The sequence below is a fragment of the Sorex araneus genome, chromosome 5 (genome assembly GCF_027595985.1).
Source record: "Sorex araneus isolate mSorAra2 chromosome 5, mSorAra2.pri, whole genome shotgun sequence".
Taxonomy (NCBI): Eukaryota; Metazoa; Chordata; class Mammalia; order Eulipotyphla; family Soricidae; genus Sorex; species Sorex araneus.
Genome location: NC_073306.1, coordinates 44,147,743 through 44,171,452, shown reverse-complemented (window position 1 = coordinate 44,171,452; position 23,710 = coordinate 44,147,743). Strand labels below are relative to the sequence as shown.

At 47.1% G+C, this 23,710-nt stretch overlaps 1 protein-coding gene across 1 annotated transcript in view; it reads right to left on the bottom strand.

Annotated features, from left to right (window-relative positions):
* LOC129404955 (SPOC domain-containing protein 1-like) overlaps nt 1-23,710 on the bottom strand; it is a 25,861-nt gene extending 2,151 nt beyond the window's left edge. Inside the window, exon 1 of the mRNA XM_055139868.1 lies at nt 20,602-23,710. Within this exon, the coding sequence (XP_054995843.1) occupies nt 20,602-21,870 (1,269 nt within the window). The 5' untranslated portion in view covers nt 21,871-23,710. The remainder of the gene's footprint in view (nt 1-20,601) is intronic.

Below are 23,710 nucleotides of genomic sequence, written 5' to 3'. Positions count from 1 at the left end.
TTTACATTATTCAAAACATGAATGCATTTCCTTTATGCTCAGAAACATTTTTTTAATTAAAAAAAAAGTTTAGAACAATGTGTGCAGTGTGCTACCATTTGTCTTAAAAAAACGAGAGGAATTAAAAACTTGCTCTTTGCCGAGTCTCCAGAAGGAGCCACAATCACTAACAGCCAGAGGAAGGAACAAGGAGCCAGGAAGGAAACTGTTCACTTGTTCCTTTTTGAAACCATGGGAATGATTGAGTCTTTCAGAAAAGTCCATTGAGAAGTCAGGGAAGAAAACAGGGAACATCTGTGAAGTGGGAAACATATTAAGAGCAGCCTTCTATGGGGGCCGGAGGGACAGCAACACCAGGGTTAAGTCGATGGCCTTACATGTGGCTGACCCTGGCTCGATCCCCGGAAGCATCTATGATCCCCTGAGCACTGCCATGAGTGACTCCAGAGCACAGAGCCAGGACTCTAAAGCCCTGAACACATCCAGGTCTGGCTCAAACGCCTCCACCCCCAAGCAGGAATAATCTTTTCCAGTTAAGAACCCCGGGGCAGGGCCCTCCCTCCGGGGTGTATACTCCAGAGCTGTGAGGTTTTAAGACAACTTGCAGCAGAATCAGATTAGCAAAGACTTTGATACCGGATTTATCAGCCCAGAATACAAAGTAGGCGTGTGTGATATGTTTAAAGAAATAAAGGAAGGAGTCAAAAAATATAAGTGAAGGCCCCTTCCCCACCCAAACACGACTAAGCCGATGGGCTGGGAACCAAATCCAGCCTCTATAAAGAAAATAAGAATAACGATAGTAACGATAGTTTTAGTAGTAGTAGTAATATTAACCAAATGCGAGGTTTAATAACATACTAGACACAGCTGAAATGTGTGACTGAACTGGGGGAGAGTTTAAAAGATACCATCTCGACGCCCTCGGCCCAGATAAACCCGGAGCCGCTGAGCGCGAATCGGACCCTCTGCGGCGCTTAAAGACTTTGACTCCAAAGATGTAACACATTCGGGCATCCAGCGCAGCACCGGAGAGCAATGCATTGGGACACCAAACTGGGCTACAACTCGGTGCTGCTGGGGGTGGATTTTTTTCCCCCCCACCCTGTCTTCCTGCATGGAAAGCGGCGGGCTGGCGGCACCATGTGGCAGGCGCCATCTTCTGATTCCAGACCCACAGGTATTCGGATTTTACTTTGGGGGCTCCCAGGAACTCATGGGAAGGGGGCGTAACCGGCACGCCCTCGGCCCAGATAAACCTGGAGCCGCTGAGCGCGAATCGGACCCTCTGCGCCTAAAGACTTTGAATTCAGAGACTTCTTACAGCAATGCACTGGGACTGTGAGCTGGGCTATGTAATTTCTGGCAGAATTCTCCCTGGACTTTATACAGAAATCCAAAACCGCGCGGACGCTACCGTGTCCGCGCGACTTAACATTTATAATTGTTCAGCAATGTGAATTGGTTCCATTTGAACAGGTCTGACTTGGGGGGGAAACTCCAAATAATAACAGTAAGTTTTTGTTGAAAATATTGAAGGTTTTTAATGTAGCAGCCACCTCTGGACTGTGAACTAAGCAAAAGCCCCACGCTGGCCGACGTGGCGTGGCGTACACCATACTATGAGGCGCAGGAAGGGGGATGAGGGGGAAAAAGAAAAAAAAAAAAAGGGGAAAAGGAAAAAGAGAAAAAAAAAGAGAGAGAGAGAGAGAGAGTTATGTCAACTATAGTGAGTTTTGTGTTGAATTATGGAATGTAATCAAGGTAAAGAAAAAATGAAGTGAAATTCATTAGTTATACAGTAGGGGGTAGGGGGTGGGGGCGGGGGGTATACTGGGGTTTCTGGTGGTGGAATATGGGCACTGGTGAAGGGATGGGTGTTTGAATATTGTATAACTGACATATAAACCTGAGAACTTTGTAACTTTCCACATGGTGATTTAATAAAAATTTAAAAAAAAAAAGATACCATCTCGAATCTTCACAATCCAGAGTGTCAAACATGCCAGAGGCACGAAGGAGAGAATGAGAAGGGGTAGTTAACTGCCAGGAGCAGGGACAGCAGCGGGGTGGGGAGAGGGGGAGAGAGGGGGGGTAATGGCAGCATTTGAAGATCTGTGGCTAAAAGCATGTCCCTGGACTGCGAGGAGGCAGCACCCCAGTGGTGCAGAATGCTGGGGAATTTCCAAGGGGATGAATCCCCACCTAGCTGAATCCAGGTGGAACGCGTCATTAAGGACATCTCGAAAGCATCAACGGGGAAAAGCAACAGCGAGCACCGGAAATGGGCAATCACTGCTCTGGACGTTCACATTTGGGTCCTTTTCATCCTCACTGTGAGCCTCTGGTCCTCAGACCACGACTGCCCACCTTCCAGAAGAGGAAACGAGGCACAGAGAGGGTAAGCAATTAACCTGGCAGCACATAGGCTAAATTTAAAAGTTAGTTAATTAAAAAGGAACATTCTCATTATGCTTAAAGAAAACAACTATCAACTAGAATTAAAATTTTCTTTTTTTAAATGAAAAAAAAATTTAATTTAGAGGCTGGAGCAATAGTACAGTGGGTAGGGTGCTTGCCTTGCACACATCTGACCTGGGTTTCAACATCCCTGACACCACACAGGGTCCCCCAAGCCCCGCCAAGGAGTGATCCCCAAGTAAGGTCTGATATGACCCCCAACAAATATATATATATTTTTAGTTGTTGGAAAAAAACACCAAGACAGTGTTTTCCTAATAATTTATTTTTCTCAATAAACAAAATGCTAAGGATAAACAGACAAAAGGAAAGGGAAAATTATCCCAGATAGAAAAGCTGAGAAGCAAGGAGGAATTCTGAGCAAAGAAAATCATAATTATGCTGTAAATCTAAAACATTTCTAATTGTATTAAACTAAGTAGTAGTGGATAATTTGTGGGATTTAAAAAGTAAGACAATTGCAAAAAATTGCAATTTCAAAAAAAAAAAAAAAAGACAGGACCAATTTACTGGGTAATAATAGCACACAAATTGGGAGGGTTATTGCTTGGAATTAAAGCATTCCAAGATCCTAAAATGAATATGGAAAGAGACCAAAGCAGTTCTACTCATTACTTTGGTAAGCTAAAATTTCTAAAATAGTTACAAAAAGAATATAAACAGGGCAGGCCAGAGCAATAGCACAGGTGGGAGGGTGCTTGCCTTGGTGCAGCCAATGACGGTCCATCCTCGGCATCGTCTATGTTCCCTGCAGCCTGCCAGGAGTTATTCCCGAGCAGTCAGAAGCACTCTGAGCACAAAGCCAGCCTTGTGCCCCCCCCTCAAAAAACCCCAAATATATAAATACTGCATAGAACCCTTCCAAATACTAGAAGGATAAAGAGTAACAAGAAGAAAATAATCCATGTAGAAAAAAGCAACAAAAAGGGCAAAAGTTAGAAGAAATACAAGATCCATGCAAAGGGAAAAACAAGACAGCAGGAACAGATTCTAATAAATCAATAAATAGAACTACAACAAATGTAAATGGACTAAGATTCAGGTAAACACAAAAATTACCTAACCTTTGAAAAAAGTAAATCCAATTCTCAGGTACTAAAAGACTCATTTCTGGAATATAAGAATGCTAAAAGGTTAAGAGGGAGAAAAAAATGAGCAAAATGCGGAAAGGTAAATATCAATGGCAACAAACCTTCACAGGGTAATAACAAATTTTAAGGTGAAAGACAGAGACAAAGACCTAATGATAAGCAGTTCGACCAAGAAGCTGTAACCACTCAAAATCTGTAAGCATCTGAAAACATAATTTTAAAGAATGTACTGCACTGTAGCACTGTCATTCCATTGTCCATCGATTTGCTTGAGTGGGCACCAGTAACATCTCCATTATGAAACTTGTTGTTACTGTTTTTGATATACCGAATATGCCAGGGGTAGCCTGCCAGGCTCTGCCGTGTAGGCGGGATACTCTCTGTAGCTTGCTGGGCTGTCCGAGAGGGACAGAGGAATTGAACCTGGGTCGGCCACAAGCAAGGCAAATGCCCTACCCGCTGTGCTATATCGCTCCAGTCATAGAAAGCAAAAATTATCAAAGCTACCAGAAAAAAAAAAGAGAAACCAAGAATTATACCAAGAAATTCAATGATATTCTTGATATATCAAGAATGTATTCTTATTTTTTTTTTTTTGCTTTTTGGGTCACACCCAGCAATACACAGGGGTCATTCCTGGCTCATGCACTCAGGAATTACCCCTGGCGGTGCTCAGGGGACCATATGGGATGCTGGGACTCTAACCCGGGTCGGCCGCGTGCAAGGCAAACACCCTACCCGCTGTGCTATTACTCCAGCCCCTCAAGAATGTATTCTTGATATATCTTATATATCTTATATTCGCTATTGGTAAATATAAGAAGGATAAAGGGGATTTTATGTGAGCAGAGATGAGAGCCCCAAAAGCTGGAACCCTGGGTGCCATCCCTGGCACCAACAGCTCCCGGAGGAGTGCATGGAGTTGACGTCCAGCAAAGTGACAGCTCACAGGGCTAGACCAAGTACTCTGTATACAGGAGAACCAGGTTTGAGCCACCGCACTGCATGGTCCCCGCAGCACTGTGTACAGCAGCTCCTGCCCACCGAGGGTGTGACCGCCCACCCCAAAAGATTCAATGAATGGGGGCCTACAGCAACAGTACAGAGGGTTGGGCACTTTCCTTGCACATAACTGACCTGGATATCCCATATGGTTCCCACGGCCCGACCAGAGTGATTCCTGAGTGCAGAGTCAGACTAAGCCCTGTGAGCCACCAGGTGTGGCCCCAAAACAAGGAAATCAGCAAAAAACCAACCAACCAACCAACCAACCCAAGATTCAATGAATGGGTTCAGAGAGATAATGCAGCAGGTAAGGCATTCATCTTGCACAGCCACTCCAGCTGGCCCAGTGCAATTCCCAGCACCTGCAAGCACCTTAACCCCCATACTCTAAAGGTAAGAATTTTTTATGGGGGCTCGAAAATGGTCCGGTGGCTAAAGAGCCTACAGTGCAAGTGTGAAGGCCAGAGTTCAATGCCCAGTACTGTTGCATGTACCAAGTATTATTCTGGCAACTCTGCTTTACGCGATCCCTGACACAACCAGTAATTTCTGGCCACAGCATGGCTAGATTGTGCAACCACTGCAACATAAGGGCTCAAGCCCCCAGTGACCATGGCAATGAAGGAGTCTGACCCCCACCCCCCGCCCCAGCAAGCATGTGTACAAGCATAATAAGGGCGCATCTGTGCTGTGCCTCCCTTAAGCACCACAGTCGGAGTATGTGCGGGTCACGCCCCTTCCTTGCAACAACAGTGAAGGAAAGGCAAAACAATGTAATATTTAAAAAAATATACAGAGGTGTTTTTCAAGTATATAACATCCATATTTTTATTTTATTTTATTTTATTTATTTATTTTTGCTTTTTGGGTCACACCCAGCGATGCTCAGGGGTTACTCCTGGCTCTGCACTCAGGAATTACTCCTGGCGGTACTTGGGGGAACTATATGGGTTGCCAGGGATTGAACCTGGGTTGGCCGCATGCAAGGCAAATGCCCTACCCGCTGTACTATCACTCCGGCCCCTAACATCCATATTTTTAAAAGTGAAAATTATATACTTTATTTAGCTCAGTTTATCCCAAATATTACCATTTCAACATGTATCCTATATAAACAATATTAGTACGGGGCCAGAGTGATAGTACAGTGGGTGGGGCGTTTGCCTTACAGGCAGTGGACCTGGGTTCAATCCCTGGCATCCCATATGGTGCCCCAAGCATCGCCAGGAGTAATTACTGAGTACAGAGCTAGGAGTAATCCCTGACCATTTCCAGGTGTGACCACCCCCCAACAACACACACACACACACACACACACACACACACACAAAGCACTGTATAGCACTGTCGTCCCATTGTTCATCAATTTGCTCGAGTGGGCACCAGTAATGTCTCCATTGTGAGACTTGTTACTATGAGACTTGTTACTGTTTTTGGCATATTGAATATGCCTCAGGTAGCTTGCCGGGCTCTGCCACTCAGGCAGGATACTCTCGGTAGCTTGCTGGGCTCTCTGAGAGGGACGGAGAAATTGAATCCAGGTCAGCCACGTGCAAGGCAAACGCCCTACTTGCTGTGCTGGACACATATATATGTAAGATTAAATTTGTTTCTCTCTCTCTTTTTTTTTTTTTTTGCTTTTGGGCCACACCTGTCTAAGAATAGCTCTGTACTCAGGAATTACTCCTAGCAGTGCTCAGGGGACCATATGGAATGCTGGGATCAAACCTGGGTGGGCTGCATGCAAGGCAGCTAAACTATAGCTCTGACACCCCTTTTTCCTCTGACACCCCTTTTTGGGGGGGCAGAGTTGGTGGTGCTCAGGCCTTATTCCTGGCTTTGTGCTCAAATTTCACTCCATATGAGGTGCTGGGATTAAACCAAGGATAGCCACATGTAAGGCAAGCACCTTACTGCCCCTCCCCCAACTGCCATACCCTCTCTCCAGCCCTGAACATTTCTTTTTGACCTAAATCTTTTAAATCCAATGTCTATTTATTTGGACATCTAGGTTTGGACTAGCCAAATGTCAAGTGTTCAACAGCACAAATGGGGCTGGAGAGATAGGACAGGGATAAAGTGCTTGCCTGGCATACAGCTGACCTTGGTTTGATTCCCAGCATCACATATAGTCTCCTGAGCCCACCAAACAGCCCAAAAATAGCACCAGGGCCTATTGGATACCACATCAGCTGAGATAAATATCACATTCTCACATTAGTTCAGTAATTCTCTATGATCCAGTTAGCAACAGTAACAGAAAAATGGTAACAAAACAGTATGAAACTGGAAATTTTAAGTTACAGTTTTAAATGACATATAGGTCAAGGAAAAACTAATAAAAATTATGAAACCTTGAGAACTGAATGATAGACTGTATATTAAAGTCTGAGATGCAGCTCATGTTATACATGTTATGTATCTCTTTATAGCATCAAATGGCTTTATTAGAAAGTGGGAAAAAGACTGAAAATGAATGAAAGAGCCTCATTCTTAAACTATAAAGAGAATAAATTGAAAGGAAGATGATACTGAAAACAAACCACACACTGGAGAGGATCAACAAAGACAAAATTTGCTTCTTTGAAGACACAAAACCCCAGAAACTTCGGTGTTAAGATGTGGAAAAGAGAGAACGTACAACTAGACACTCTTGAATGAATGAATAATCATGAGTGAACAGACACCAAAAGAGGCTACGGTGAAATACTTCACACCAGCAGGCCAATACATTTGAAAACCCAAATACAATAGATGCATGTGTTTAAAAATATATCTTGCCTTGGGGCCGGAGCGATAGCACAGCGGGTAGGGCGTTTGCCTTGCACGCGGCCGACCCGGGTTCGATCCCCGGCATCCCATATGGTCCCCCAAGCACTGCCAGGAGTAATTCCTGAGTGCAAAGCCAGGAGTAACCCCTGAGCATCGCTGGGTGTGACAAAGCAAAAAAAAAAAATATATATATATATATATATATATATATATATATCTTGCCCAAACTGACTCAAGGCAAAAATTATTTAAAAACTATATGTGTGTTTGGGCTGGAGTGATAGCGCAGCGGGTAGGGTGTTCGCCTTCCATGCAGCCGACCCAGGTTCGATTCCTCCACCCCTCTCGGAGAGCCCGGCAAGCTACCGAGGGGATCTTGCCCACAAGGCAGAGCCTGACAAGCTACCCATGGTGTATTTGATATGCCAAAAACAGTAACAATAAGTCTCACAATGGAGACGTTACTCGTGCCCGTCGGGCAAATCAATGAGCAATGGGATGACAGTGACAGTGACCGTCTTTGGGGAGGGGGGCGAGACAGGACCATGCATGCATACCATGTGTTCTATTGCTTAGCCACATCCTGACCCTCAAGCAAAAAGTTAAAACTGAAAAATCCGCAGCACAGAAGCAAATGGAAGCAGTCAGGAAAGAAACAGGTTCCAGGGGCCGGAGCGATAGCACAGCGGGTAGGGCATTTGCCTTGCACACGGCCGACCCGGGTTCGATCCCCGGCATCCCATATGGTCCCCCAAGCACTGCCAGGAGTAATTCCTGAGTGTAAAGCCAGGAGTAACCCCCTGAGCATCGCTGGGTGTGACCCAAAAAGAAAAATAAAAATAAAAAAAGAAAAGAAACAGATTCCAGAGAAAAGACCAGCCCAGACTTTTTTAAAAAAAACCAGAAATTCTACTGAAATATTTAAATAACAAACAATTCCCATCTTCATAAAAATGACTGTAGCAAATAGAAAAGACATTCTGCAATTCACCCCATGAGACCAGATAAACCTGATACCGATCCTCACTGGGATTGTAGGAAATAAATCACTTCTAGTGAGCTAACTTCAACTGAAACATAAAATATCTAAGCCAAATACTATCAAAATGAATTTGGAAGATATAAAAAAAGATATACACTGGGGGAGGGAGTGACTGTACTGTCAGCAGGATGCTTGCCTTGCATGTGACCAAGTCAGGTTTGGTCCCCGGCACCCCTTAAAGTCGCCTGAGTTTGCAAGGAATAACCTCTGAGTTTAAATCCAGGAGTAAGGGTGGCTGGAGCGATAGCACAGCGGGTAGAGCATTTGCCTTGCACACAGCCGACCTGGTTTCAATTCCCAGCATCCCATATGGTCCCCTGAGCAACACCAGGGGTAATTCCTGAGTGCAAAGCCAGGAGTAACCCCTGTGCATCTCCAGGTGTGACCCAAAAAGGAAAAAAAAAAAAGCCAGGAGTAAGCCTGAGCACCGCTGGGCATGATCTTAAAGCAAAATAAGACAAAACATCAAAAAATTTAATATATAAACTATCAGTTTGAGTTTATTGCAGTTCTTTAAGACTGACTTAACATTTAAAATTCAATGCATCAAATTTACCGTTGGGGACCAGAGTAATGTACAGTGGGTAGGGCGCTTTGCACATCTCCAACCTGGGTTTGATCCCTGGCACCCACATGGTCTCCAGGGTTTGCCAGGAGTGATCCCTGTGTATAGAACCATGAGTAAACTCCGAGCACTGCCGAGTGAGGGGGAAAAAATTACAGCTAGTAGCAAGATGTTAAATCATAGTATTGTAAAATGAAGGAAATGTAAACTGCACTCTCCCTATAAATAATCAGAAAAAAAAAACAGAATCGAAGGGAACTTCCTTATCTGATAAATCAGCACTAGGGAGTTTGCATTGCATGTGGCTGACCCGGGTTTGATTCCTCCGCCCCTCTTGGAGAGCCTGGCAAGCTACCAAGAGTATCCCACCCGCATGGCAGAGCCTAGCAAGCTACCCATGGTATATTTGATATGCCAAAAACAATAACAAGTCTCACAATGGAGATGTTACTGGTGCCCGCTCGAGCAAATTGATGAGCAATGGGATGACAGTGATATAGTGATACAGCATCTATTTTAAAATACACCAACCATACTACATAAGGTAAAATCAAGACCAGAATTTCTTTAAAATCTAGAATAGAACAAAGATTCCTACTATCATATTTTCTGTTTACTACATGAAAGGTCTCAACCAACACAATACGGAAATGAATGGAGGCAAGGTAGATTAATAAATAGAAGCAATAAAACTGTCATTATTTGTGAATGATATCACTGTCTACATAAAAAAAGCAAGCAAAATTCTGATAAGAATTCAGAAAAGTCTCTCTAAAATCAATAGCATTTTTATATGTCAGCATCAATTAAAACTGCAATTTTTAAAAGTTAGCATTTTCTAATAGCACCAAAATTATAAATTCCTCTTCTAGCTACACAGCCAAAGAATATGTAAACACAAATTTGTAAGATATATGTCTCTAGATCCCTATGTTTATCAGAGCATTATACACAATAACCAGAACACAGGAGCAACCTAAGCACCCACTGATGGGCACATGGCTAAATGTGTGGTAGATACGCACCGTGGGACACTCCTCAGCTATAAAAACAAAAGAAAGGGAACATTTTGCCATTTGCAACATGGACAGAACTTGAGGGGATTATGCTATGTGGAACAAGTCAGAAAGATAAAGACAAATACTGTGTGGTCTACTCATGTGGAGAATACACTTTATAAAGAACGCAAGCGAACAAAGCGAAATCAAAAAATCTTTAGATTCTGACAGAAAGGTGGTTATCAGATGGGAAGAGTTAGAGACAATCAACCAGGCAGCATTGGAAGGGAACTGGGCCACTGGTGATGGGCACGATACAGTATTGTGCATTCACTGGGGTGTAAAAATGCACTCTTGAAACTTATCTAGAGTTGTAAAACAATAATATATATCCCTCCACACACACACACACACACACACACACACACGCACACACACATATAGTCAATAGAGCAAAAGAAAGACTACAACCCATGAAGTGGTTGAAGCAAAAAGCTTTGATTCTGAATCTAATCAAAAGTTCTATACTCAGTCACCAGTTCACAAGAGACACTGAACATGTTTAGCCACAGCCTGGGGGTGTGAAAGAAGCAGGACAAATCACCTAGTTTCCTCTGAAACAAGAGAAACAAGATGTGGAGAGAGAACCTTTGGCGTGAAAGAGACTTAAAGGCATTCCAATCCACTGCAATGCGTGGATTTTACCTTAGATCTAGACTTCAGAAAGGGAAAGTATCAATCAACTATCTTTATGAGACTGTTAGAAGCTAGGATATCAAATATTTATTAATATGTAGGAATTATTATAAATTCTGTAAGTAAGATAATGCATGGTTTCTCAAGTTGGGTAATGAGTGTTTCTCATTAGCCAAGGGTTGGCTAATTTTTTCTGTAAAGAGATAAAAAGTGTTTTAGGCATACTGGCTATATGTTCTCTACTGGATCCACTCTATTCTGTTATTGTAGCATAAAGTCAGCCATCGACGGGGCTTTATTAACAGGCAATGTTTGGAACACAGATGCCTGCGTTTCAACAAAAATCTATGTACAAAATTCAGTGAGGTGACCAATCAATGGGCCATAATTTGCCAACTCTTGCTTACATATATATACACATATATATAATTCTCATAACAAACATTAAAAAAACAGATAATTGGGGCTGGAGCAATAGCACAGCGGGTAGGGCATTTGCCTTGCACGTGGCCGACCCAGGTTTGATTCCCAGCATCCCATATGGTACCCTGAGCACCGCCAGGGGTGATTCCTGAGTGCAGAGCCAGGAGTAACCTCTGTGCATTGCTGGGTGTGACCCAAAAAGAAAAAAAAAACAGATAATTACAATAAACGGAGAAATATACTATGTTTATGGATTTAAGAGATTCAATATTGTAAAGATGTCAATTTTCCTCAAAGAATTCTAGGTTCAACAGTGTTCCAGTCAAAATCCCAACAGATTTGTGTGTGTATGAAACTGATGAGAGTTTTGTAATAGCTATATGGAAGGGCCAAGGAATGTTAACGTAGAGATAGATCCTCTTGAAATCAGCAATGTTGGGAGATTTATTTCACCATTTATCAGAATTATTAATAAGCTGTTATAATTAATATTCATGCTATTAGCAAAGGGAAAGAAATCTGATTCAGGTGAGTATAGGGAGATCAAAAGCCAATCTACATATGTGGAGACAAAATGTACGATAGAGCTGGCAGGGAACAGAAGTGGGGAAGGACAGAATTCTCAGCTTCATCTCATTTCAACTCAACTTCCAATTCTGGGTATATTAACATCAGAAATATATATTTATTTCTATACTAATGTTTATAGCAGCGTTATTTGCAATTGACAAATGGTGGCAAAAAAAAACCCCAAATCCATCAGCAGATGAATGTAGCAAAATAATGTGGTGCAGGCATACATAAGCTATTTTTCAACGTTTAAAAAGAATGAAATTCTAGGGGCAGGAAGCTTGTCCTATCCACTGTGGGTTCGATCCCTGGCATCCCATACAGCCCCCTGAGCACAACCGGGAGTAATTCCTGAGTGCAGAGCCAGGAGTAATTCCTGAGCACTGCTGGGTGTGGTCCAAAAATTGAAAAAAGAAAAAGAAAAGAAATTCTGGGCCAGAGAGATTGCCTTGCATACAGCTGACTGACTGTGTTCAATCTTTGGCACTGCCTATGGTCCCCTGTGCCCTGCCAGGAGTGGTCCATGAGCTCAGAACTAGGAGTAAACCCTGAGTACAGCTGGTGTGGCCCAAAAAAACGAATAAGAATGAAATTCTGACACATGCTATAATATGGATGAGCCTTGAAGACGTCATTCCAAGCAGTCAATCATGAAAGCATAAGTAGTACATAATTCTACTTATGTGAAGTATATGTCACTTATGTCACTATTATATGTCACTACTTATGTCATTACAGTAATCAAGCAGATCAGGACAAAGTTAGAATAGTGGCATCAGGAGCTGGGGGTAGACTTGTAGAATTATTGTTTCTGTATTGCTTAATAAAGAAATGTTAGTTCTATTATTGTTTAAAGGCTATAAGATTTAGATTTGGGAAGAAGAATCAATTCTGAAGATGATGGTGTTAATATGCATTACTTAATGCTACTGAACTGTATATCTAAAATTGCTTTAAACGATCAATAACATGTTAAGTATACTAGAATAAAATGTTTAATATCTATAAATTTCTGCTCACCAAAAAATACCACAGAAGAAAGCAAAATATGACTCACTGTGGATCATGTATTTGGGGAGACTCTGATAAGGGAACTAAATCTAGAACATACAAGGACTCCTCGAGATCAATACCCAAAATTTAAACAACCAAAAAAGATATAGAGGAAAAGACTGAGCCGGGCTAGCCAGAGTGTGTGCAATGATCTTCCTGGGTTTCAAAGAAAAATGAAAGCAACGCTGAGACCCCAGAGAAAGTACCACTGTGGCAACATCAGAATTCGGATCCCATCAAGAGTTGGAGCAGCTGTGGGGCCCCTGGAAAGCGTGGGCTGCCGGAGGGAGCCAAGTGCCTGGTGCAGGTGGGGCTGTGAGCATCTGCCACCGAGTAATCCCACGCTCAGGAACATTCCCTGGAGATACTCTTGCCCAATGTTACCAAAAAAAAAAAAAAGAAAGAAAGCCACCACTGATCAGCGATGCCTGCATCAAAGCCATCAAAGACAGAGCATTGTCATAAGGCCCTGGCTTTGATTCCCAGCACCAGTGTGTGTGTGTGTGTGTGTGTGTGTGTGTGTGTGTGTGTGTGTGTGCTGCGCTTTGGGAGTATGGGGGGGTCATTACAATAGCACCATGTGTAAGAGAAAAAAAAACCCTACAAATAGCTAAACCCAAAGGTTGGGAGGTGATCCGGCAGTCACCATGAAGCGGCCTTTTTGAATCCCAGTGTCACCTGGTCATGGCCCTGAGAGCACTGAAGGATGTGTCCTTAGTGGCCCCCAAACTTAGCAGTTGCTCTGTTGGTCCCCACACCACTGGACATGAGCAGTGGACCATCTGATTCAGCTGAACATGTAGGGGGTGCCTGGAGGCTCATTCAAAAGAGGGAAGCTGGAGAGACGGAACTAGGGTTAAGGCCCACGTCTTGCATGCAGCCAACCCTGGTTCAATCGCCCATATCAAACACTAAGGCCTGAGCAGCAGGTCTTAATGTGTGATATGGGGGTCCTTACACTGAACCACTGTCCTGTTTGGCCAAAGATTGCCAGGAGGAGTCCCAGGTCTCCTGAGCACCCCCTCAGGGTGGTGGGACCCCCTCCCCAAAATAACACAACAAAAACCAAACAGTGAAGAGCTGCATCAGGATTGCACAGAGATAGTACGGGGGTTAAGGTGCTAGTCTTGCACGTAGAAGTCTCTGGTTCCATCGCCAGCACCACCGGGAATGATCCCTGAACACGAAGCCAGAAGCGATCCCGAAGCACAGTCAAGTGTAAGTGCCCTCCGACCCCCGCCCCCAAAAAGGAAATAAACAGTGGTATAATCAGATAAAATACTTGCCGCCAATACAGAGAATCTGAGTGATCCTGAGAAGGTTCGTCTCTGTGCCTCAGCTCCTCTCCAGTAAAATGGGGTAAAACCCAAGATCAACTTTGTAGTACTGATGCAAGAATTAATGGGCTGGAGTGATAGTACAACGGGTGGGGTGTTTGTCTTGCATGTGGCCAACCTGGGCTCAATCCCTAGCATCTCAAAGGATCCTCCGAGCATTGCCAGGGGTGATTCATGAGCACTGACCCAGAAGTAACCCCTGACCACTACCGGGTGTGGCCCCAAACCAAACAAAATTATTGTTCTTTAAGGTTTCAAGGGTGCTCACCTTGCACACAGACAACCCAGGTTTATCCCCAGCATCCTGTACAGTTCCACTGAGTTCAGGGAGTGACCTCTGAGCACAGAACCAGGAGTAAGCCCTGAGCTCGACACCTCCCCACTAAACCTCAGCAAAAACGAAACAGAAAAAACATCCCACAGTGCACATAGCTAGGGTAACTGGATGCCTGCCCTCCAGATGCCCTCTGACCACACCTGGTCTTTCCTTGCTGACTCTCTCACCTCACTCCTCCCTCAGTGCTCCAAGACTTCTCCTGCTTATGGGCCTTGGTAACTGCTCTCCTCCCCATAGAATACCTTCTTCCTGCGCCCAGACAGGGCCTTCCTCTGCCTGCCCTCCCAGCTGTCACCTAGGAAGACTCGTCTGCGCTGGGGTTTCCAGAGTCACATGCATTTTAACGCCACCTTAACGCCAGCTACTTGCATGTTTCCCTTAACTGGCCTCTGAGCTTCCCAGAAGTGCCTCCTGCCTCCTTTCACCGTAAAGTTCTATAAAAATCCAACCTCTTGGGCCTGAGTGATAGCACAGAGGGTAGGGCGTTTGCCTTGCACACAGCCAATCCGGGTTCAATCCCTGGCATCCCCTATGGTGTCCCGAGCACCGCCAGGAGTAATTCCCGAGCACAGAGCCAGGAGTAAACCCTGAGCATCACTGGGTGTGACCCAAAAAAAAGAAAAAAAAAACACCTCTTAGCCAAGCCTTTGGCAGCCGGGCCCAGAGCACGGATGCTGAGATTTTGGGCCAAACTGACTTTAATGCAACTGGAAGACTAAGTATGGGACATTGGCATGGAAGCCCCTGGTGTACAGTCAGCACTCAGTGCGGCATGGGCCCGGAGCTGCAGGAGCACCGGGCAGCCGTCCTCCTGCCCTCTGCCACCCCAGCCTTGGCGCAGCCTCCAAGGTCCCCAGCCACAGCAAGCTCTCCGGACAGAGCAGAACAGGGAGTTTTACCCTTACCCACACCCGCTCTCCTACAGTCACCATTTCAAACCACCTTCTCGCACCAGATTGCCCAAGTTCCGGCTCCCTGCTGATCCCCCATTTCCAAGAAGCCACTAAGACTCAGAGAAGGGACATGACCTGCCTGTCGCAAGTCACCCTTTCGGTGGCCAGAAGCAGAGTCAAACTTGGAGCTGGTCCCTGGGACATGCCAGACAACTGCCCCGAAGTAGGTGCAAGAGGTCCAGACCAGCTGGACACCCTGCCCACGCCTGCCCGCCCACACTCAGTCCCGGACTCTGCCTCCCGCCCCCGCCCAGCCTCAGACCTCCTGCAGCCAAACACCGGTTGCTGTGACAACGGGTCCTTTGGGCCCCCGCAGGCTGCCAGCTGTGCGTGCTGGGCTGGGCCAGGAGGATAGAGCAGTAGGGCCTCGGCGTCCCGTCAAGGCGGGCCGGCACCCAGCTCCACCGCTGAGCTCAGACAAGCCCCTCCATATGCAGCACATCCTGGAATCACAGTTCTGGGCATGGGGCCCAAATAAATCATCGGAGATGGGGAGAAGCCAGATGCACAGGGATGTTCTCCCCAGAATCACTCACTGCAGGTAATAGACAAGAATCTGTCTTCTTCCGGGGGTGCAGTCGCCGCACTCACTCGTTCCTCCCCGCCACCCCTCCAGGCCAGGGCTCCTCAGTGCCCCACTGTGAAGGTGGGGAGGCCCGGAGGGGCAGTAAGAGGGGGGACAACCTGGTGACCTCCAGACCACGACCTAACTGTGCACCTCAGTGGTCAGAAATGAGGAAAGGGAATCCCTGCCCGACCTCTGCTCCTGGCAGTGCTCTGGGCTGGGGCAAATCTGCACACAGTCAGTGAGCACCGGGGTTCAGAAAGAACAACTGTACTTGCCTTGGAAATAAATGTCTTCAGATGCTACAGTGCTTAAAAAAAATAATAACAAACTAGTGCAAACCCCAGAACAATGAGGTGTAAAAATAAACTAAGCTCCCATCCCGGAACAGTGGAGAGCTGTTGGAGATTATTCGGACATAAAAAGCCTCATGTATAAGCTGTTCACTATTAGAGGCTCACAGGAGGGGCTCAGGACACTGTCTCTGCGGATTACCAGGGCCGCAGGCAGGAGGCATTAAAAGGGGCTTCCTCACTCCCTGCTATCGAGCCAACTGGGAATTCTTTAATTACTGGAGGCGGGGAAGAGGGGAAGCGTGATTTTGGGCCACACTGGGTAGTGATGCCTGTGGCTATTCCTGGCGCTGTGCTCAGGGATCGCTCCCAGTCTCAGGGGAGCATTTAGTGCCAGAGATAGAACCAGGGTCAGCTGCTTGCAAGACAGCAGTGCTTTGCTGTCTCTCCAGTCCGAAAATGTTTTCAGATACCAAGAAAGCTAAGTTGTGAATTTGGTATCTAGAGAGATAGCACAGGGGTTAAGGTGCTTGCCTAGTGCGTAGCCAATCCTGTTTGGCCTAATGCTAGCCCTAAAATAGGGTCACCACATATGGTCTCCTGAGAACACCATGTATAGTGCCCTAAGCACTGCCAAGAATAATTCCTGAGTGCAGAGTTAGGATTAAGTTTGGAACACTGCTAGGCGTGGCCCAAAAACAAACCAAAAAATAGTTACATTATAAAATTCAGCACACATGATCCCATTTCTAGTTGGGGAAAAATATAAATATTCATCAAAATTGAGGAAAGAAAGGACATATTTCAAAATGTCAGCAAGAGATAGCTCTGCATTTTTTGTTTTTCTTTTTGGGCCACTGCTGGTGATGCTCAGGGATTACTCCTGGCTCTGCACTTAGGAATTAACTCCTGGTGGTGCTCAGGAGGGACCATAAAGGATGCCAGGGATTGAACCCGGGTTGGCCACGTGCAAAGCAAATGTCCTAACCTCTGGCCCCTGAATATTGACTTTATGGGGATTAAAAAATTATTTTCTAGTATGAACAAAAAAAATTAAGTAAAAAATAATTTTTGAGTGATGTTTACAAAGACAACATAATAGCACCAAATATAAATATAGTACCAGATAGCGACAAACCAAACCAAAGACTGCACATTGGTGCAAACCGTAGTCCAAGTGATTGGTTGTCTCCTCTGGAGCTGTTTGGTCACGTTTCCTCTCAGAGTCTCAGTGTCCACATCAGTGAAATGGGTATACATGAAAAGCATCAACCGGGCAGGCTGTGAGAAGACTGCAGCAGAGACAGTCGGGACACTCCACAGCACACAGTGAGCAGGGTAGAGGCGATGCTGGCAGTGATGCTGGAAGGAAGATACCCCAGCAGGCAGTGCAATGAAGACAAGCCACCTGATTTCTATCCTGACTCAGACCTGCATCTGCTCCGTGGCCATGAGCCTCCTACCTTACCTCGCTAGACTATACGTGAACAACCTGACAAAAGCACCCAGCACATAATACAATACCAAAAAATTCCACACTGCAAGAAATAATACATGCCATCTTCTGCCTTTGGTGAAAAAACAAGTTAGCTCTGGTCATTGAGAAAAGTATTATTATTGGGGCTGGAGTGATAAGCACAGTGGGTAGGGCATTTGCCTTGCATGCAGCTGACCCGGGTTTGAGTCTCAGCATCCCATATGGTCCCCTGAGCACTGCCAGGGGTGGTTCCTGAGTGCAGAGCCAGGAGTGACCCCTGTGTGTGACCCAAAAAGCAAAAAAGAAAAAAAAAAGAAAGTATTATTATTATAAGCAAGAGAACAAAGCAGCAACTATAGGAAACATGGCCCAGCACTGACTCTCCTGAATAAGCTTCAAGAAGTTTGTTAACTTTATGGATTCTCAGTTTTCCCATGCTTATTGTGTGTGTGTGTGTGTTTTTGCACGTGTGTGCGCGTGCACAGCGTCTCATACAAGCTAGCCACATTCTCTAACACTTGAGCACACCCTGCATCTTCCCCCAAGCCTATCTTACAGGACAATCGTTAAAACTCAAGGAAAATACTTTCAAATGACCCAGCAATTGCACTTCTCAGCATCTCCCACAAAGACCCCAAAACACTATTTCAAAAAGGCATTTGTGCTCCATAATTGCTGGAGCACTATCCACAATAGCCAAAAGCTGTGTTCAAGAACAGGTGACTGGATAAAGAGACCGTGGTACACTGGGGCCTGAGAGAGCACAGCAGGTAAGGTGCTCATCCTGCCTGTGTCCAGTCTGGGTTTAATCCCCTGCACCCCACACAGTTCCCCGTCTCCTTCAGAGTGATCCCTGAGTGCAGCTCCAGGAGTAAGCCGTTAGCCTGGCCGAGTGTGGCCCCAAACCAAGCAAACTAAAAGTAACGGTGGCTCTCCGCTCCTGCATGATCATGACCCCAGAGGCCAGTTAAACTACTCTGGGCTCCAGCAGCTTCTTGCAGAAATGTTTCTAGACTGTAAACTGAGCCCCGGCCGCCATTTTATGATGACCACGGGCTTGCAGTGATGCAATTTCTGGCAGAAATTCCTTGGACTTAGTTACTAAAATACAGAAATCCAAAACCGCGCGGCTGCTATGGTGACCGCACAACCTCATATCTCTTCATTGTCAGCAATGTAAAACAAATTATCAAATGCTTCCTTTTCAACAGGTCTGACTTTGGTGGGGGGGAACTCCAAACAATAATAGTGAGTTTTCTGTTGAAATATTGAATGTAATCAAAGTAAAAAGAAAAGTTAAATTTATCAGCTACACAGGCGGGGTGGGGGGTGGGATGGGAGGGGAGGTATACGGGGGTTCCTGGTGGTGGAATATGTGCACTGGTGAAGGGATGGGTGTTTGAGCACTGTATACCTGAGACTTAAGCCTGAAAGCTTTGTAACTTTCCACATGGTGATTCAATAAAGAGAATAAAAAAAATTTTTTTAAAAAGTAACTGTGGTGTATCTGCACAATGGAGTAGTACTCTACTGTAAGAAAAGATAGAAATCATACCACTTGCTGCTACATGACGGATCTCACGCTGAGTGAAATAACTCAGGAGAGTGACAAGTACAGAATCATTTCTCTCATATGTGGGAAACATAATGTGAGCATAACAAACGGCCACAGACAACAGAACCTGAAAAATGGTCTATAAAACCGGACTTCCATGGGCAGGAGGTGGTTGGGAGGGGACCTGGGGATAATGGTGGAAGGAAGCGGACACTCTGGTGAGGGTATGGCGTTAGAACTGTGTATACATGAAACCCCGTCATTGTATTGTAAGTCACGGTGTCTGAAATGAAAATATCTTTAATATATGGCAACTGAAACCGAAGAGGAAAAGCAAATTTAACATAAATTAAGCAATCTGCCGGTGCCTTATGTTGTACTAGGCGTGTTATTTCACACCGTCATCTCATTTAATCTTCAAAACATCCTCCTTAAGTTGAAATTATCATTCCTCTTTTACCAATGAGAAAACTTAGTTAAAAAATATTGCAAGAAAATTAAAAATATATATATTGCAAGGTGAGGCCAGGGAGAAAGCTCAATAGGCTAGAAGTCATATGACGCATGCAGGAACCCTGGGCTCAGTCCCTGGCACCATCGGGTCCCCTGAGCACCACTGTGAGTGACCATTCCCCCTCCAGTACTAAGCCAGGAAAAGCTGTGAGCACCACCAGGTGTGACCCCAAAGCCAACTATATCTATATATCTATATGTGTACATATAGATAGATAAACATAATAAGATTGCTCAGCTTTAGGAAGAGGGCAGAGACATGATCAGAACGAGGCCATGCCAGTTCTAAAAGATAATAACTTCTCACAAAATGCCAGAAAGTCTCATTTCCTTTCCTTTTTTTTTTTTTTGTCACACAGGGGTTACTCCTGGCTCTGCACTCAGGAATTACCCCTTGCGGTGCTTGGGGGACCATATGGGATGCTGGGAATCGAACCCAGGTCGGCTGCGTGCAAGGCAAACGCCCTACCCGCTGTGCTATCGCTCCAGCCCTCTCGTTTCCTTTCTTGACTTGATGGGCCTCCATTTATTCTGTATAAAATGGGTGGAGAGATGGTATTCATTGAGAACCCATCAAGTTGAGCTTTACTTATTTTTTTATTTCCATTTTAGATTTTTGGGTCATCCCCAGCGATGCTCAGGGGTTACTCCTGGCTCTGCACTCAGCAATTACTCTGGAGGTGCTCAGGAGACCATATGGATACCAGGGATTGAACCCAGGTCAGTCACGTGCAAGGCAAATGCCCTAACCGCTGTTTTATTTCTCCAGCCACCTTCCCACCTCCCCCCCATCACCACCCAGCTGAGCTTTTTAAAATTCCACCCCCAGGCTTGACACCCAGAGACCAGCCCGGCCCTCCCGAGACTCTACTCACCGGTGGGGAGCAGCTGTGTGCACTGCGATGCTCTGGATGCTCTGGGGATGCGTCATCTGAGATTCTGCCTGTGCCCTGGTACCGGGCATGAAGCTCTGGGCTCCTCCCCCACGTCTCGGCACTGTGGGCTGCTCTCTGTCCTGTGGCTGGTCCTGAGGGAGCCTTGCTGGTCGCAGGCTCTGGGCAGTGAGCCGAGGTGCGAGCAGAATCGAGGCCTTGCTCAGGCCTGCCCCTGCACACGGCCTGAGCCTGCTCTTCCTGCTCCCCTGGGGACAGTGGGGTGACACAGCCTTCATCAGCATCTGCTGGGACCCCGTGCCCAGATCCTCGCTGCTCCGTGCAAGCCTTTCTGGGCCCATCCAGGCACGGGTCAGGGCTCTGAGGAGGCCCTTGGGTAGCCTCTCCTGGGGGCTCGCCTCCAACTGACCGCAGGGACCCAGCAGCGTCATAGGGGCTGTCTGTTCGGGCCCCATCCCCTCTGGGGGCGAAACCCTCCACCTCAGCAGTCCCCAAGACCCACTCCATCCAACTGCCACCCAAACCTCCAGGCCCAGACCCAGTGCTCCCGGGAGAGGGAGGCCCACGGGGCCTTCCCAAGGACTCACTGGGGGTGGTGTCCCCACCAAGCCACAAGAAGCCACCAGCCGCCTCCTTGCCCTGTCCTGAGCACTCATGTCTCCCTCTTTCCTTCTGTGCCCTGACAGGGGCCGGGCCCGGTGAGTGCGATGGGGACCTTCTGGGGGACCCCTTTTTGCTGAAGGAGGGACTCATCCCATTCCACCCTGCAGCACCCCTCCCACCTTCCCCCACGTCTCCAGGCCTGGGGTCCACAGCTTTGGGGAGCTCCCGGGCTCCCTGTGGGAGATCTCGGCAAACAATGCACTGGGTGCTGGGCCGGCCTCTGGCTAAGACACGGGGCAGAGAATTCTGGAGCCTCCTGCTGGACCGAGTCCGCCCCTGAGCAGAGACGGGCACGACGGGGGTGGCTTTGGGGCTGGGCTGCCGCTCCTGGCCCAGCCCTGGGGCTTGCGCCAAGTGGGCCTCGGTGTCTGGGCTGAGGGCAGCAGCACCCGCAGGCTGGGGGCAGGCCCCCGGGTGGGCCTCTCCTGCGCAGACTCCAGTCTCCCAGCCAGCCCCTGGCAGCTCCGGGACCAGCCAGGACAGGAGGCTGCCTTGGCCCTCCACCTCCACGCTAGACAAAGAGTAGTATGAGGGGCTGAGAACGGTGTCCACTGTGCCCGAGGCCTCTGCAGCTGCCTCTCGAGACATGGCCTGAGGGGAGACAGAGCTCGAGTCACTCCCAGGACCCCGGGGACCCTCTCCCAGCCACTGGGAACTGGGGAGAGCCTCCCTCAGGGCACGACCCCAGGCCCTGCCAGCCCCTGAGGCCGAGGCTGCTGGGTGCAGGGGTGGGGGCTGCTGCACTGGGGCTGGGAATGTGCCCCCTCCACCCGCAGCTGCTGCAGAGACCCTCGGGGCCTCAGGGGTGCAGGAACTGGGTTTTCCTCCCCGTTTCCTGCCCAGAGTCTTTAGGGGACCGCCAAGGTCAGGGCTTAGAACCAGGATTTTCTTCCCGTGTCCACCCAGCAGGCAATAATGGGGTCCCCACGCCCCCCCTCCCTTGGACCCCCACCTCACACTCCTCTGCTAGCAGGGCTCTCGGCTGGCCAGAGGAACCCAGCCCGCACCCCACCAGCTGCCCGCCCACACACACCCTCACCCTGGAGATGAGGCCTGGAGCACGTGGGGGCGGAGATGGGGGCAGAAAACAGGGGCGGACGAAGGGTGATGAAGCTACGCAGGGCAGGGCGGGACCTGACGTGCTTCGTGCTTGCGTCCAGGCCAGGGCAGAGCGCATGCGCTCACGTCGCTTCTTCCTGAGGGCTTCCCGGAGGAGGTGTCAGTACCTTGCCCCCCCAACCCCCGCCCTGAAGTGAGTGCCTGTGGGGAAGGGTCCCAAGGCAACAAAGGGATTTGGATACCTGCCTGAATGTTGAAACTCCATCCTAGAGTGATGGAGAAGGCGTGCCTCATTATTAATGATCTTATTTTTATCTCACATATAAACATATCATTAAGACAGACAAAAATGCACACCTAAGCCCAATAGAAAAGTGAAACCCAATGGGGCCGGGGCGCTAGTACGGCGGGTAGGGCGCTTGCCTTGAAAGAGCCCTCCCAGGTTCCATCCGCGGCGCCCCACATGGTCCCCCGTGCATCGCCACGAGTGACTCCTGAGCACGGAGCCAGGAGTAATCCCTGAGCACTGCCGGGTGTGGCCCAAAGGGGAAAAAGATGAAACGTAAGACATGCTTCAGTTCCCAGCCCGAGGCAGCAATCTGTTTTGTCTCGTTTTGCTTTGCTAGGGGCCCCCTTGTGGCCATGCTAGGGGGCTTTCCCCGCACAGTGCTGGGGGTCGCTGCTGGCAGTGCTCAGGGAGCACCGAGGGGCGGGAGCCCGGGTATCCCAAGCATAGGGCACTCGTGCGTTCCCCCAGCCGTCTCCGCGGCCTCTGCACCCTCTATTAACCCTGGGAACCAGCTGACATTTAGAGCAAATGAGGCTGAAACACTTTCAGAGCAGAGCTAGGGATTTGCCGGCCTCGGCGGGGCGGCGGCGTGGGGAAGAGCCTCGCATTAAACCTGGGCGGTGCGCGACTCGCAGAAGCTTCGGGGTCGATGGAAATACCGCACTGCAGCTAGAATGACGGGGGAAGATCAATGGAAGGATCAAAATATTAACACGGATAGATCACAAAAACACAACGATAGATTTAAAAGGCAAATATAGGCTGGAGAGGTGGAGCAGGGCTATACAGACGACCCGGGTTGATCCCTGGCAGTACGTGGTTATAGTTACAGACACAGTCTATATAGTTATATACTACATTCTTCTATAAGAACTGTAATATCTTTTTATTTTTTGCTGCCATTCCCTGAGAAATTCTGTGGGGATTATATTAAGGTTTCAATGAATGTATAGGTTATAAATATTAAAAAATTAAATATTTATAGAAATGAGTCTTCTCATTCCAACATGTAGATTTTCAATTCATACCTTGTTATTCTTTTCTTCATCCAAATATTGTACATTGAAATTAAATTATTCT